At 39.6% G+C, this 15,185-nt stretch overlaps 1 protein-coding gene across 2 annotated transcripts in view; it reads right to left on the bottom strand.

The window, feature by feature from the left end:
* The window catches only part of cdh8 (cadherin 8), a 153,541-nt gene that overhangs the window by 27,681 nt on the left and 110,675 nt on the right, over positions 1-15,185 (bottom strand). For both annotated transcript variants that reach the window (XM_008404881.3, XM_008404880.3), the window contains exons 5-7: positions 13,152-13,319; positions 12,732-12,919; positions 2,813-3,060 (exon numbers count right to left, since the gene is read on the bottom strand). In XM_008404881.3, the coding sequence (XP_008403103.1) occupies positions 2,813-3,060; positions 12,732-12,919; positions 13,152-13,319 (604 nt within the window). The remainder of the gene's footprint in view (positions 1-2,812; positions 3,061-12,731; positions 12,920-13,151; positions 13,320-15,185) is intronic.

Genomic DNA, 15,185 nt, shown 5'->3' with positions numbered 1-15,185 from the left:
ACAATCTATTTTAGAACAGAATGGTCCTGTAATTGTCCCTCTGCAGTTAAAAGTAGTTGTACTACTTAGAGAGGAAACTGACTGGTAAATGGAAGCAAACAGTAAAAACTAAAGATAAGCAGATGTAATAAAATAAAATATTTGCACAAGTGACTCAGAAGGTAAAGAACTCCATAAAGGATGAGAATAGAATAGAAATGTCCTTTAATGTCCCACAGTGGGGAAAATCAAGTGTACCAGCAGGAGGCAGTTTTTTCTCCATTCTTTGAGGCATTTTCGTTGTCTTCACTTTGTGTTTGACGGTCACGTAAAATACGCCACAACTGGTGGCTCTGACATGACAACGTGAAAAAGTTGAATGGTTATAAATATATTTCTATATACCTTGTGGATCAATCTTTATCTTTGTCCAGGAAAGATAACCTGTTTGACTGTCAATTTTGGAAACTGAGCATATTTGCATAAATCTGACGAACAGAAGAAATCTGAACAAATGTAGGCGTGCTGTTATTTACTCTGAATGTAATGTAATTCAATTGTAAAGGCGAGCACGGCGTCAGAGCACATGTTAAAATATTCACTGTTGTTTCTCATATTTAGTAAAAAAAATTTCTTAGGTTTTATGGAAACAATATTAGATCTGAATACATAAAAGCCCGTAAAGACAAAAAACATCAGGCGTATTTATCCTTCTTACAGAATCATATCTAATAATGGCAGAGCCAAAGTTTGAGTTTTGGCTTGTTATCTGGCGAGGGTCCCCCGCAGCCCCCCCGCCCTCAGGCTGTTCATTATTAAGAAACACCTGTGATGTTATAAAAAGGCTTCGCTGAGGGTACAGCTCTCTTTCAGCCAGTATATTTTGTAGGATTAAAATCTCCCGGCCCTGTAATCATTTTATCAGCGCGGCGCTCAGACTTACAGGCTAATACAAAGCGTGACTGGAAGTACAATCAAACTGTCTTTGAGGTTTAGGCTGATGCATCATCTCAGGGCCTCCGCACGACAATACTTTGTTTCATCTCACCCCCCGCCGACAGCCCCAAAGAAAGCACTCAACATCTGTGATGGATGCTCTCGAAATCATCCGCCTGAGGGTGGAGGTAGCAAACAAAACGCACACTTTTAAATTATGTTTAAGCGTGCCAAAATACGTTTCTGTACACAAAACGAGTAGCGAGCCAAAAATGGGGAATATGTTAGTGAAAGACTTGGAATTCAAAGTGGAATCCTAACAGGCAGATCTTGGCTAAGCGAACATCGGATTAAACTGACCATTTGTGAGTGTGAGCGAGCTTTTAAGTTACGTCAAAGCGGCTTGCGTGTGTTTTAACGCAATTCCAAGGATGAAAGACACCTGCAGGCTGCCCATCAGTGTGGGAAGGCTTTCGAGTCCACCACTCCAAGTGAGAATGATTATACACAATTAAAAAATTTACATTTAAGAAAGTTTGAGGTCTTTGGAGGTGTAAAGATCCCAGACAAACCACAACTCAAAGTTAGAGCTTGCATTTTAGTTATCGGGTTTTGGATCATGTTCAGGTCAGATCAATAATCGGTTATCGGCCAAAAAAATGCATTTGTAACCGTTTTCAGATTAATAGACATTGTTGACAGATAAAATACTTTTTCATGCCACTTTAAGAATTTCGTAAAATAAGTTTAAAAAATTTCGGCAGAGTCAGGACTAAAAGTAAAAAGTTTAAGTATTTTAAGGCCTTAATTCTATTCAGACAACCTTGTCTATAAGGATGGCAGCACATGACCCAGTTTAAGCTGTTTATATGCGGGTAGATTAATTAATAGCTGCAAATGCACAAAAACTTCTCAGCAGCAGGGTGATGCCATCTGCAGTCACACTCATTCATTATTTAATCACTTCCTCCTTCAATAGGAAAGGGAAAAAAAAACAAAGAACACAGCATGTTTATTGAACTTTGTGAAGCACTGAATTTGATATAAAGTAATTTTTTTAAAGAATAAATTTTGTTCCCTCCTTTAGATACATCTATAACTAACACAAACATATATGAATAAGAATAAGAACTTTGAAAAAATAAAGATGTTGTATCACAGAGAGGAGAAGGTATCCTGCAACCTCAGGGCTGGATTCCTCCTTGTGGCAATTCCATCTCTATACATGAGAATGCTGCCAGAAATCCAAAAGAGGAGGGGAAAAAAGAAAAAAAGAAGTAAAAGTAGAATGGACCAGTCCTGCTCTATAGCATCAACCAATCTCTGAAACCCAGCCTGCTCTCTGCTCGCCAGGCAATTACACACAACCTGTTGAGTGTTGTACCGGGAACGCGGTCAGCAAGTCACTGGAGAATTAATGAAATGCCAAAGTGGAGGGAGAGAAATTGCCTGTATAACCTGTCCTCAAGGTGCCCTTGTGGTATTTCCAAGAATAAGTCACACAAGAGGAGAAGGTACTCTGTTCCGGCAGACTGGAAGAGAAAGTTGGGTTTTCTTTAACTCGTAAAGGACCACTTCTGTTTTTTTTGTTTTTTTTGTCTTCCCTCGGTCATCTCTGAAAATGACCGCAATCACAGAGGTCGCTTCCTCACCGACTGAGACACTTCCACGTTTTCCAAAGGTCAGGGACGCAAAGAAATTTAATTGGATGCCTCGGTGTCAACCCCTTTATTAAAACAAGTCATTATAGGCCGAGAAAGACCTTCCTCCGGTTTTTACTAAAAGTGATATTAAAGAGCTTTTTCTTTCACAGGTTACCGTGGCGAGGCAGTGACAGACGGTCTGGCGGTGAAGGCTAAGGGCTCAGTCGTTAGCTCGCGGTTGGCGGCAGCCTTACCTGACGAGGCTCCCGGAGGAGTCCGGATCCCTGGCGGCTACCCTCCCGATCACCGTGGCGACGGGGGCGTTCTCCTTCACTTCCAGTAGGTACATGGGCTTGGAGAAGACCGGAGGCTCGTCGGCGTCCTCCACCACTATCTTGACCGTGGCCGTGTCCTTGAAGGGCCCGCCGCTGCCGGGCTCCGAGCGGACGTTGGTCGCCTCCACCTTCAGTGTGTAGGCTTTCTTGCTCTCATAGTCCAGAGGCTGGAAGGAGAACACAGAGACATAGGGTCAAAGAGACGCTGGTCCTCAACTCACATCAGTCCCACGGTAAAAAGTATAAGACGGGGACTTCTCTGGTTATCGAACAGAGTAGGTGTTTAAATGTGACGCCACTGTCTTAGTCTGTTGTTGTTTGGACTTTTTAATTTAATTTGCTTTCCTTTCCTTTTGTGATCATTTCTTAGTTTATTTTTGTTTTTGCTTAGCTTTTGTCAATTTAATTATTTCTTGTGTTAGTTCATTTACTTTGACTAGTGTTTCTTTCTGCTTAGATACTCACACTTTCACCCTTTTGTTCTTCAAACACTGAAAGGTTTCAGTATGTAGTGTATCCCAATTCACTACACACTGAATTGGGATACTTCAGTGTATCTTGGGCTGAACCCGAATCCAGGCCGAACTTCAGTCCCTTTATTCTGGTATCCTACATAAATTCAATCGTCTTTTGAAGTAATCAAATTAATAATGAGTCCACATGTGTAAATACGGCTTTTCTTCGAAGGCTTCAGATTTTGTTAGAGAACATCACTGAATAAACAGCATAATGAAAACCAAAAAAACACAGGAGAATAATCAATGGGAAAGACGAAGATACGTTTAGGTTAAATTTGGGTTTTGAACAATATTCCAAGCTTTGGAGCAAACTTACCAACACAACAACTATTAGTTGGGTTATCTTACATTTTCTTTCAGGTTTTCTCTTCATATAAACTACATTTGGTCAGGAGGAGGGAGTGTTTGGTTGCTGCCAACAACTAAACGTTCTCCACCTCCTCCTACTAACTTTTTACTTTTCATTAACATAGATGGTTCTCCTGCCTACAGGTCAGTCACTTAAAGCCAATGTTTTTGCTAGTTCTAAGAAATATTTGTAGTAAAATTCTGAAAAAAAGTGGGAATCTGTTGATTTTATATGAACTTTGTAGATTTGTGAAAAACTGGAGGGACTGACTGATGTGATCTGGAGACTAGAGGGCCACATAAAAAGCTACAGAGGGCCAGATTTGGCCCCCGGGCCTTGAGTTTGACACACGTGTCCAGTGCTAGCTGCTGGATGTATTTATTTGGAAGATTTGGAAAACACATTCTATGTGATAAAGAGAATTGTGTGACTCCAGTTTTGACTTTGATCAGACAGTAACATCCGTTTTCAAAGCTGCAAACGCTGAAAATAAACAGCAAATCTGAACAACTTGAAGGAAGAAAGTCTCTGCTCACGCTTACAGCGACAGCAAATTAACAGTTTCATACTGCTGTCAACCAGCCCGCCCACACACACACACACACACACACACGCACGCACACACACACACGCACACACACACACGCAGACATCTGCTAATTTTAGACCATCAAGAAATAGTGTAATTTACCAAAGAGAAAATAATTTACTGCACTGGTGATGTAAGGCGCGTCTGACACATCTGTTTAATTCCTTCCTCCAACTCATGTTCAGTATTTTCTTTACTGATGGCTCGTCATTAATATTTAAAAAGGGAGAGGAGAGATTTTAAGCCCCCTGGCATATCCGAGGACTGTTACAATTTCATTCTGAATCACCTCTGGTCAGTTTTATACTAGTAGAATAATGGGATCAAGTCACTTCCACACTCCATAACCAGGATTTATAGGGAAATCAAAACGGGCCTTGCCGCTTGAGGGGACCGGGGGCAGGGGGGAAGAGGAGAAAATGAACAAAACGAGAAATGCTGGAGCAGTTGGGATCGTCCCCCGGGTGGAGGGGGGGGCGGTGGGGGAGGGGCAGGTCGCTGCTGCAACACAGGAGGGGGGCAGGTGGGCGGATGTGGAGGTGCGGTCGGGGGAAAGCTGACAGCGACCCGGGGCTTTGACTTCCACGCTGCTTCAGCTCTGGCATCAGGGCCATCGTAAAGAGACCAAAGCCCCTGAAGCCTCTCCAAGCCCCACTCCTCCACGGTCGGAGGAGCTCTTTGGAACTCTCTCATTATTAACCTCCCCCTGCACCGCACCTCATCACACTGCTTTTCTCTCGCCCGGTCTCCTCTTCCATCCTTCCCTTTCTTTCCCTCAAATCCTACAGTGTATGTGCAGAAAAAAAAAGGACTAGCGAGAAGTAGAATCCAGGGATGAAAGCCTAAGCATGTGCACAGGCGACACCTGATAGGCAGGTTTTATAGCTTTCATTGTCTATACACACACCTTGTGCTACAAGTTCAGGGTTTCTGCAGCACTCACTGACTCAATTTACAGAGTTTTTAAGACTTTAAGATTATCATGAACCTTGCTAGCTATCTTTTTTGCTAGCTAGCTAGTGTATAGATACATACACATGTATATACAAGTCAATAAATGTATAGCTCTGGAAAAAATGAAGACACCACTGCAGTGAACCCATTGAAAACCTTGTGGTTTTTCCACCAAATATTGATTTCTGAACTCTTCCTGAGTTCAAACGTTAGTTTTGTTGTTTCTAAATGAATATGAACTTGTTTTCTTTGCATTATTATCTGAAAGCACTGCATCTTTTTTTTGTTATTTTTGACCATTTCTCATTTTCTGTTTGGAATTTCATAGACATGTCAGCAGTTCATAGAATAAAAGAACAACATTCATTTTACTCAGACATACATATAAAACATAAAATCAGAGAACTGATCGTTTTAAGTGGTCTCTTAATTTTTTCCAGAACTATGTATATGCTTATATGAATGTATACTACGACCTCCAAAACTATAGGGGTGCATCAATAAATGGGCAATGGTTTCCTTGGGCGATTGGCCAATACTTACATGTGAGACAGACTCAATGTAGCTCTGCAAAGGTATGAAAATCCTCTGCTGTTCTCTTTTGTACTGCCTAGAGAGAACTGACTGTAGCCTTCTGTTTTATTATCTTTAATGACTTTTCAGACAAAAAACATAACTGGCCAAAATCTTAATTGCCAGATTGGGCTTTTCAATGTTCGGGCATTGGTCAAAAATACTGCAATCGCTACACCTGTAGTGTAAAAGGAGGCTTCATGGAAGCAGAACAGGACCAAAGAGAGAAGTTCAAACTGTCCCATCCATCGACCATTGTTGGCTTGGATCATTTCCACGGCCCCACCGTCTCGCTGCTCGGCTTTCTGTCCATACGGTCAGAGATTCAAAAAGATGCGGCGAAAGCGAATGAGGTGGATTCGCAGTGCTTGTCAACAGAACGTGTTACTCTGAAATATACTGAGCTGTTAGCATGTCATGGCCGTCATGAGACTGCTATGTCATAAAGCAACAGTCCTCAGTCTTTGTAGGTCTTTTTGATCCTTCCTGCCATTACCATCACCATCCACAATGATTCTTTGAAGATACTTGAATGACATCACGTTTATTTTTGGAATAAATGAAACATTTTTGAACTGAACTGTGCCGTAATATGCAGCGACAACAACAGTAACACTACCCTGATCCAGTTTATTTTAGGTTAAAGTGGACCCACCCTTTGAGGCAGAGACCCCCATCCTTTAAGATCAGCTTCACTCTAAGCAGACGTCGCCTGCTGTGGACTCAACGATTTTACATTTAGCGTTTTTAAGAATTTTATTGAGCAGTAATAGAGCATTTGTGTGAACTGTTTGTCATCAAAGCAAAAAAACCAACAAAATACAAAACAAAAAAAAAGCTTCAAATTGATTCAGTTAAAGTGCCACGCCATGCTTTGCTTCCCTGGTATGAAAGCACCGCGCTGATGTTCTCACATGGCGGCGCGTGGAAACAACTCATTACGTTGGTTTCTGACGGCCTAGCAGAGAGCTGAAAGGGAGACGAAGAGAGGGAGGGCGGTTCTTTCACTGTTGCTGGCAAATTTAATTATACCATATTCACTTTAAAAGAAAACACGGTGGTAAACAGCTTCTTTAATTACCCCAGCTACTTTAATTAAAATAATTTTCACTATCAATTACCAAATCAAATAAAGCATCTATACAAGCTGCGTTTTGCGCTGCGCCGCATAATATCCTGTTCGGCGAGTCAGAATAGAAAGTCCCATTTTGACCTTGTGAAAATTATTAATTCATTAAACAAACACTGGCAGGGCTGAATAATCCGGGGAGGTTATATTGTTATTAGCATGCATGGTGCTGCTGTCACACTGCTGCTGCTGATTATTAAGAGATTCACAAGTGCAAAAGGAGCAAAGTACAGTTATCAGACGTGCTGCTGTTCAGGCTGTGTTCCTGTAGACCTTCACACTGTGTAGGCTAAATAGGCATTTAACTGCGTGAATTCACTGGCATACAAAGAACAAATATTAAATATATTTTCTGAATTTCTAACCCCTTTATTGGTGGAATGAGAGACAAAAGTCTATTTTGTTTTGTTTTCATTGTGGAAAAAAATAGAGTCAGGGAGTGAAAAAGACAACCGAAATTTATTTGCTGCCGTTTTTATCCCCAGGAATTTTATTAATAATTGTACTTTTTTTTCTGGTGAAAAGAAGTAGCAAAATAAAATGGATTCTCTTAACCGTTTTAAAACCCATTTTCATTATAATTTCATTTTAAAAATTATGATTTTGTGGAGAGGGTTTCATTTTCTGAGTCTTAGGGGTGTCAAAAACTTGACACTGATCAAAATTTGTATTTTTACCATTCTAAATATGAAACTTGGTAAATCGAAGGTTAATAGTATTTAGAAACTATAAGGTAAGGTTTTCATCAAGAGGAAGAAAATTATTTTTAAATAGTTTTCTAAAAACTGGTAATCAAATTGCAATGTCATTTTTTCAATGTATTTTAAATAGGAGTAAGTGGAACTTTAATTGAAAAGTCCCAAAGGATTCTCCCTGCAGTTTGCATCAACACCGCCAAACTTATCATGCAATGCATAAAAAACATACAAATTATATCCAAGAACCTAATTATCACATTCAAAAGGCAAAAAATATAGTCATGACATTCAGTAGTAAAAACTATGTTGTCAGTGTAGACTGTTCACTGTCTACACTGTAAACAGTAAACAGTTTGATGTTAAACCTCACCTTGACCTTTGACACAGCTGACCACCTGATCTTGACAGGTTGAGGGATTGACCCGATGGATCAGGATCTTTACTGTTTTCTTCATATCTTTCTTTGTTTAATCTGTGTTGCTGTTTTCCTTAAGCCACCGTCACCTTGGTGCACCTCAGGGTTCTGCTTTGGTGCCCTCTCTCTTCAGAAGCTTTTGAGTACTTTTTAAAATGTCTCATTGTATAGACACTCTACATTGTATAGACACTTTTAGGAAACAACTTAAGACCCACTTTTTTAAACTTGCTTTTTAATGTAATATTGTGTTTTAGTGTTGGTATGTTTGTTTTAATTTGTTTTAAATTGTTTTTATTTTTATAAATTGTGCAGCACTTTGTGACTCTGGTCTGTGAAAAGTGCTATAGAAATAAAGCTTACTTACTTACTTACTTACTCATATTACTGTTACGCAGATGATATTGAATTGTATGTCTACTTTATGCCTTATGAGGTACAGACATGCTTTAGACTGTATAAAAACCTGATGACTAAAAATGTTCCCAAACTAAATGAAGACAAAACTGATAGTCTTGTATGTCTTCCAGAAAAACATCTCTAATGATGAAAACTCTTCGTACTTTGGCCCTTTATGCCAAGACTTCTATCAGGAATTTTAGGGTAATTTTGACTCTGGTTTTACTTTCATCGTGTTCAGTCTCTGACTTGGCTCATTTATCACTTACAAAATATATCACATCTCCAGCAGGTTCCTTGAATCATGTGATCAGGGTGTTTGGTTGTGCTGAAGACAGGATGACACAACGTTTTCAGCAGTAGGTCCAGAACTCTGGAACGTTCTGTGGATGTTAAAAACAACTAAAAACTGATTGTTTTACAATTGCTTTTAATTTAATTATTCAACCCTTTTATGATTTGATTTTTTTATGCACTGCATTTTATGGTCTATGTCTTTAAAATGCTATACCAATAAGGCTTACCTACTTAACAATGTGAATTAACTTCTTGTTTCTTAAGAGGAGGCGAGTCACATTCTTGTCGCCACTGAGCAAACATCCCCCATGCATGTTACCCAACAACCCCACTGTGTCTTTCTTTGGCCTCAGTCAAGCGTTAGCATCAAATCAGCATGTACACGCAGGCCATTTAGAGACTTGAAAGTTCACCGCTGGCTGCAGGGGTGAAAGCTCAGCATCCCTCTAACATCCCCGACAGGCCTGGGGGCTAACAGATAAAAAGCTTAGAACTCAAACAGAAAAGGATTTCTGCCCCTCGTTCGCCCATCTCTGCTCTTAGATCAATAAGATTTAATCTCACCATAAATACCTTAAATAATTTAAATGTTGATTTAGATGGACGTTACAGTTACAGCTACAGGAGAATATTTCCTCCTGTCCAGGGCTAAAATAAAAATCTATACCTTTCCTTTTGGTTTTAGCCAGAAGGCATTGGCTTTGCAGTAGGTATTCATATCACATTTTTACTGTTACACTAGCTGCGTTTCCATTGACGATATAATTGCACAATTTGACATTTCGAGGAGAAATTTGCTTAATTAAAATGGGACAATTTAAAAATAAAATCCTGTTCTTTGATCAAAAGTTTTGGCCCCTTACAGGAGATGTTTTTTGTTTGTTTGTTTATTTCATAAAATTGCAATGGAAGCGCTTTTTTTGCATCACACAAGTCGCATGATCAACACCCGGATGTTGCTGCTGGCGCAAAGCACAAAGTAGAAGACGAAGAGTAGTTGGAGGATAATGACGTGGCAGGTTTTCCAATGACTTATCATGTGAACAAAACTTATCCACATGACTTTAATTGTGTTTTTTACTTAATGGAAATGCCATTTGTGAAACTGTGTTTTTTCGACATTAGGGGAATATGAACAAAGTTGTAAACAAACTGTTGACACACCTGCAACAGACAGAGAGCACCACGTTTAGCAAAGATTTACATCAAGACTTTGACTAGGACATTCTAACACATGAATGTGATTCATCTAAGTTGTTCCACTTTAGTTCTGCCAGAGTGTTTATTTTTGCTGCCTTACACCAGATTACATTCAAACTAAAATTTTGTTTGAATCTTACACCAAGTCTAAGTTTTTAGTTATTGTATCTCCACTGAACTGAGCAGGTTCCTCTTTCCTGTCAACGCCCTGTAGCATGCTGCCACTACCATCGGCCACAGTGGGATCGATCTGATCGGGGTGATGCACTGTTGTGTCTACCAGACACAGCACACACACATCAAAAGGTTCAGTTTTAGTCTCATCTCACCAGACCACCAAAGCAAACGCATGAAATGTTTGCAGTGTCCTGAACATGCCTCGTGGCAAACTGCAATTGGAAGCCCATATGGCTCTGCTGGGGGTATGAAAAGGCATTGTATGTAGGCATCAAACTCAGAGGCCAACAAAGACGAAGCAGAGCCGGTCCCGAAAAAGTCTCTGTTTCTGCAGAACATGATTCCAGAAACAACAAGGAGATGTGACATTTGCTTTGTCGACAGTTGGAGATCTCATGATTTTAGTGTCACATTTGTTTTGCAGAGCTCATATTGTCTGCAGTGGCATTGTGTTGTTGTCCCGGAAGATTGCCTTAACTCTTATACCTTCCACCTCCTACGCGGTTCATTGTTCACACTTCCACAAAGTCGCACGACATGTCCTTGGGGTAATGTTGTTGTATGTGACAACACAATGCCATTCCAGATTTGAGTGATGCTCAGCTGCTCTTAGCAGACACTGAAGCGGCTCTGACTCAGGACCTTAGCTCTCGTATCCATCTGTCATGCATACCGCACACAGGCATGCATATAGAATTAAAACACTCAAAAATGTGTTTTATTTAAAGAAATATCAGTCAAGACTGAATATTTTCTTACAATCTAACAGGGTTTTACAATTTTAAGCTGTAGTTCAGTGCATAATACAAAATTATTGTTTTAGTTAGCCACTGATAAGTGATAATATCTGAAGCTCTTTACCTGAAGGAAAAACTTCTTATTCTTTAGTGCAATTTTATAACATAATCTTGTAGCATGATGGCTTTCAATATTAAATGTCACGATATATTTCTTGTCAAAGTGACGGTTGCCTAGCAAAGCGCTAACTAGCCCATTTGTGGAAGTAAGCACCAGCTTTTTTTTATGGACATTATAGATATAAAGCAGTGTGCTTTATGTTTGACTGTACTATTTATGTCAGAGAAACTTATTTTGAATTTAGAGCTCGACACATGGGAGGCGATGTCGCTCCATCTCCATTGATTTTCTATGGAACTTCTGCAATGAAGCAACAATCATTTTCTTTCCTCCAGCCAAGCAACCGTTTCATAAATGTGAAATTTCAATCTTGAACATGTAAACATGCACTCATGGGCGAGGTAACACAAGAAAATTGAAAAACCTTCAACTTTTGTTGCTGCCGCCACCCTAGCGAAATATTTGCTAGCAGCTGACATTTGGTGTTCCCCGTTTGTTGAGCCCAGTAGAAAGAAAAAATGTTCCTTAGTTGTTCTGTTGCATCTGAAAATAAAGACTTTTGACATTTTGATTACTTCATAGAACAAAGGTCATAGACAAGCTACAAATAGTTACTAATCACTTCAAAATATTAGCTGTTAGCTACTAGCAGCGATAGATTAGGTACATGCTTTGGAGCTTCCAAATTTCCCAGTTCGGACTGCATTTGATTCTGTCGAATTTAAAATTTATAATACTTAAACTGATCCAACCTGAGTTGGATGATATTTTACGGAACAGATTTTTGAAAACACTTGTGAATTTGTAAAACATTCATTCTATTTGTGAAACCCCAAAAAAGGAATTTCAAATCCTTTGTAGGCCCAAGACAACTTAATGAAAATGATGAGTTTAAAATCTAAAAGCCAAAATCTTGTCACTTTCTCATGAAACCCAGTGTTGTTTATTGTCTCATCATTATGTAATGAAGTACACTCTGCAATAAAAATAACTTCAGTTCTTTTTGGGGATTTTTGACCTTTCTTCCAGAACTGTTTGTGAGGTCAAACACTGATGTTGGATGAACATGCATGATTCTCTCTCTCTGTTCTAACTGATCCCAAAGGTGTACTATTGAGTTGGGGTCAAGTTCCACCACAGCCAATTCTCCAATCAGTTTTAAGGGGCTGAACACAACTTCTAAAAAAACTGTTCAACACTTTACACCACTTCGAACCAAACTCTACATATGATGCAATGCATCCAGACAAAAGCTGGTCTCCTGGTGCCTGAAAACTCAGACCAAGAGCCATGAGTCTTCACTCCAAACAGGACGTTTCTACTGCTTTTGTTTGTGATGAATTTCATTGGACTTAGTGATGTAAGGCCTGAATGTAGTTATTTATCCATGTGAACCCGTTTCATAATGTTTTTATGCAGTAATTTTATGGACAAGTGAAGTCTAAAGGTCTGTTGCTATTGAACTGGCTGAAATATGGTAGCCATGGTGCACTACTTAGGGTGCAAGGTGTTGGATTTTATACACCCTTGGCTAAGGAAGTGATTGGAAAAATTTTGATGGGGTGAACAAATACTTAAAAAAACAATTCCACTCCTAAGACACACTTGAATAGTTTTTGAAATAACATGACCTATCCAAAATGTTCAGAGAGAAGAAGGTTTTGTAAAGTTTTGTTTCTTACCTTTCTTAGCCTAAGAATCCCGTCTTGTGTTTGTGCGTCGGTGATGATCTCGAACGTGCCGAGGTCATCTCCCTCTATGATGTTGTACGTTGACTTTGCGTTCTCGCCGATGTCTCGATCGGACGCCTTCACCTTGCCGCCTGTCTTCCCTATTGGAAGGTCCTCAGGGATCCCAAACTCGTACAAGCCTACAGAGGAAAATGAATAGCCACTGGGTTTTCCAGAAATCCTAATGAAATTACCAAAATTACACAGACGTGGGCACATTGTGATATATTACAGCAGTTAGCACAATTGCCTTCCAAGGAGTTGCTTGATGACATTGCCTTGGAAGCATTTATTTTGCCTAATTATAAGAAATACGCACATGGAGCATCTTTTTATTGGATTTGGGTCTTTGGAGGATGTAAAGTGCCTTACTTTTGGAGAACTTGGGTGGATTGTCGTTGATGTCCGTAAGCATGATGGTCACTGTGGTCGTCCCGGACAAGCCGCCCATATGACCCCCCATGTCTTTAGCCTGGATGACCACAAAGTACTCCTCTTTCACCTCCCGATCCATCCCATGGAGAGCGATTTTTATGGTAGCTGCAGGAGGCAACAGTTCATAACACACAATTAACAACATGACTGATATGCTCTGCACATCAAATTAATGACGCTCAAGGAAGCGAAGGTCGAAGATTAAAGCCCAGCAGTAACCGTCGCCACCATCCGGGGTTATCCTGGGTCTCGATGCTGAAAAGCAAAGAAGTCACACTAACAGGGAGACCGAATTCACCGCCAGTCCTCATCTTTTTCTAAAGAGTGTCGCCTGTGAGAGTGAGGAAAGGTTGGTCGTGACTGATCCAGTCCCAGTCCTGAGAATCATCTGTTTGTTTTCCAATGAGTTGTTCCTGCCGTCTGCAGTCATTTGTATTCTGATTGAGTGTGAATTATGCTGTCTGTCTTGTATAATCTTGAATATTGTATGCAGAACGGACCTTATTGACTCTGCTGCAATGCTGAATATAAAAAGGGCTCAGCACTGGCATATATGGATAATCCACTCAGGAAACAGAGGCCTGCAAGATCATCAAATGAATATAAAACCCCTCATAAAAGCCCGGCTTTGGCATGACACCCTGCCTTGGTCTTCAGCTCCCCCAGACAATGATAATATGCTTGGCTATGATGAGAAACATGGGAGGGGTTAGGCTGCTTTCAGTTGCCTGCTTGTTTTCCCCCCTAGATAGCTGTTTTTTTTTCTCCCCCTCTCTTTGTCGCTCAGAAATATAGCACAATTCAAGGGCACTTTTATTTTGGAGGTCAAACACAAAAGTGATTATCTAAATAAATGCAGAGGTGAGGAATATGAATTGCAATATGACGGCACTGGAGGAATGGGTAATTCATGGTTAACACCTTCCAGTCTTGGTGGGTTGTTGGATCAACACAACCAGAATCCACCTGTCGGCGAAATCTGACATTTACAGTTTATTAATGATTATCTTCTCATTTTAAATGAACTGTAAGCAGTTAAAAAACAAATAAAATAATAAAAAAAAAAATATATATATATATATCCACTCAAAAATAAGTAATTCTCAGATGACCAGAGACCATCACTGATGAATTCCTGTTTTGAAATAGGATGAATTCCTGTTTTGAAATAGGAATTCATCTTCCTATTTCAAAACAGGAAGATGAATTCTGATTCAACATTCAGGAGAATTCTACTATTTATGTGAACACAGCTGCTGGAGCCAAAGCAGGAGGAAAAGTTGGTAAAAAAAAAAAAAAAGCCCAAAAACTCTGCGAATGCTTTTATTTATTAACCACTCCTATCAACACAATGGCTCTGTTGCACAAGTATATCTGATAATTAAAAATTGTGTTATTATGTATAATTGCTCTGTTTCCCAACGTGATGTTGTCAAGGCGCAGAACAATGTTTTCATCTTTCAAAAACAGCCCCAGCTGTTGTTTTCCACTGAACAAGGATAAAAATGACTCACTGCAGCGAGTGGCTTCATCAAAAGTCTTCGTTTGTTGTCTTTCATTAGGCATCTAAAATCCACAATTATGATAATTTTTTTTCCACGTTAATTCCAGTCTAATACATTGTGTATGATTAATGTAACATGAGTATAAAGCTGCAGTTGATTCAGTCTCAGGTTTCCAACATGAACCCGTGAATTACATAAAGTCCCATGAAAAAGTATGTTTTATAACCCGAATCTTTAATATCTTTTGTTAGCATTTTATGTTTGAAAGTGGAGTGTCATTGTCAATTAATAGGTGAAGATGTATACGGTTTTCAAAGTTACATCACAGATCACTTGAATTCCAACACTTGCTGCCTTGACACTGCCAACAGGTTATTTTTTTAAGTGTTGCATTTGTATGGCTTTAGAACTTTTAGTTAGTACATCATTGCTTTCAAGTATCTTCAGTGCCTAAAAACTGTGATTC

The sequence above is a fragment of the Poecilia reticulata genome, chromosome 3, assembly GCF_904066995.2.
Source record: "Poecilia reticulata chromosome 3, P_reticulata-male-v2, whole genome shotgun sequence".
Lineage (NCBI taxonomy): Eukaryota > Metazoa > Chordata > Actinopteri > Cyprinodontiformes > Poeciliidae > Poecilia > Poecilia reticulata.
Note: the sequence above shows the minus strand (reverse complement) of the source record. Positions and strands in the feature narration are given on the sequence as shown.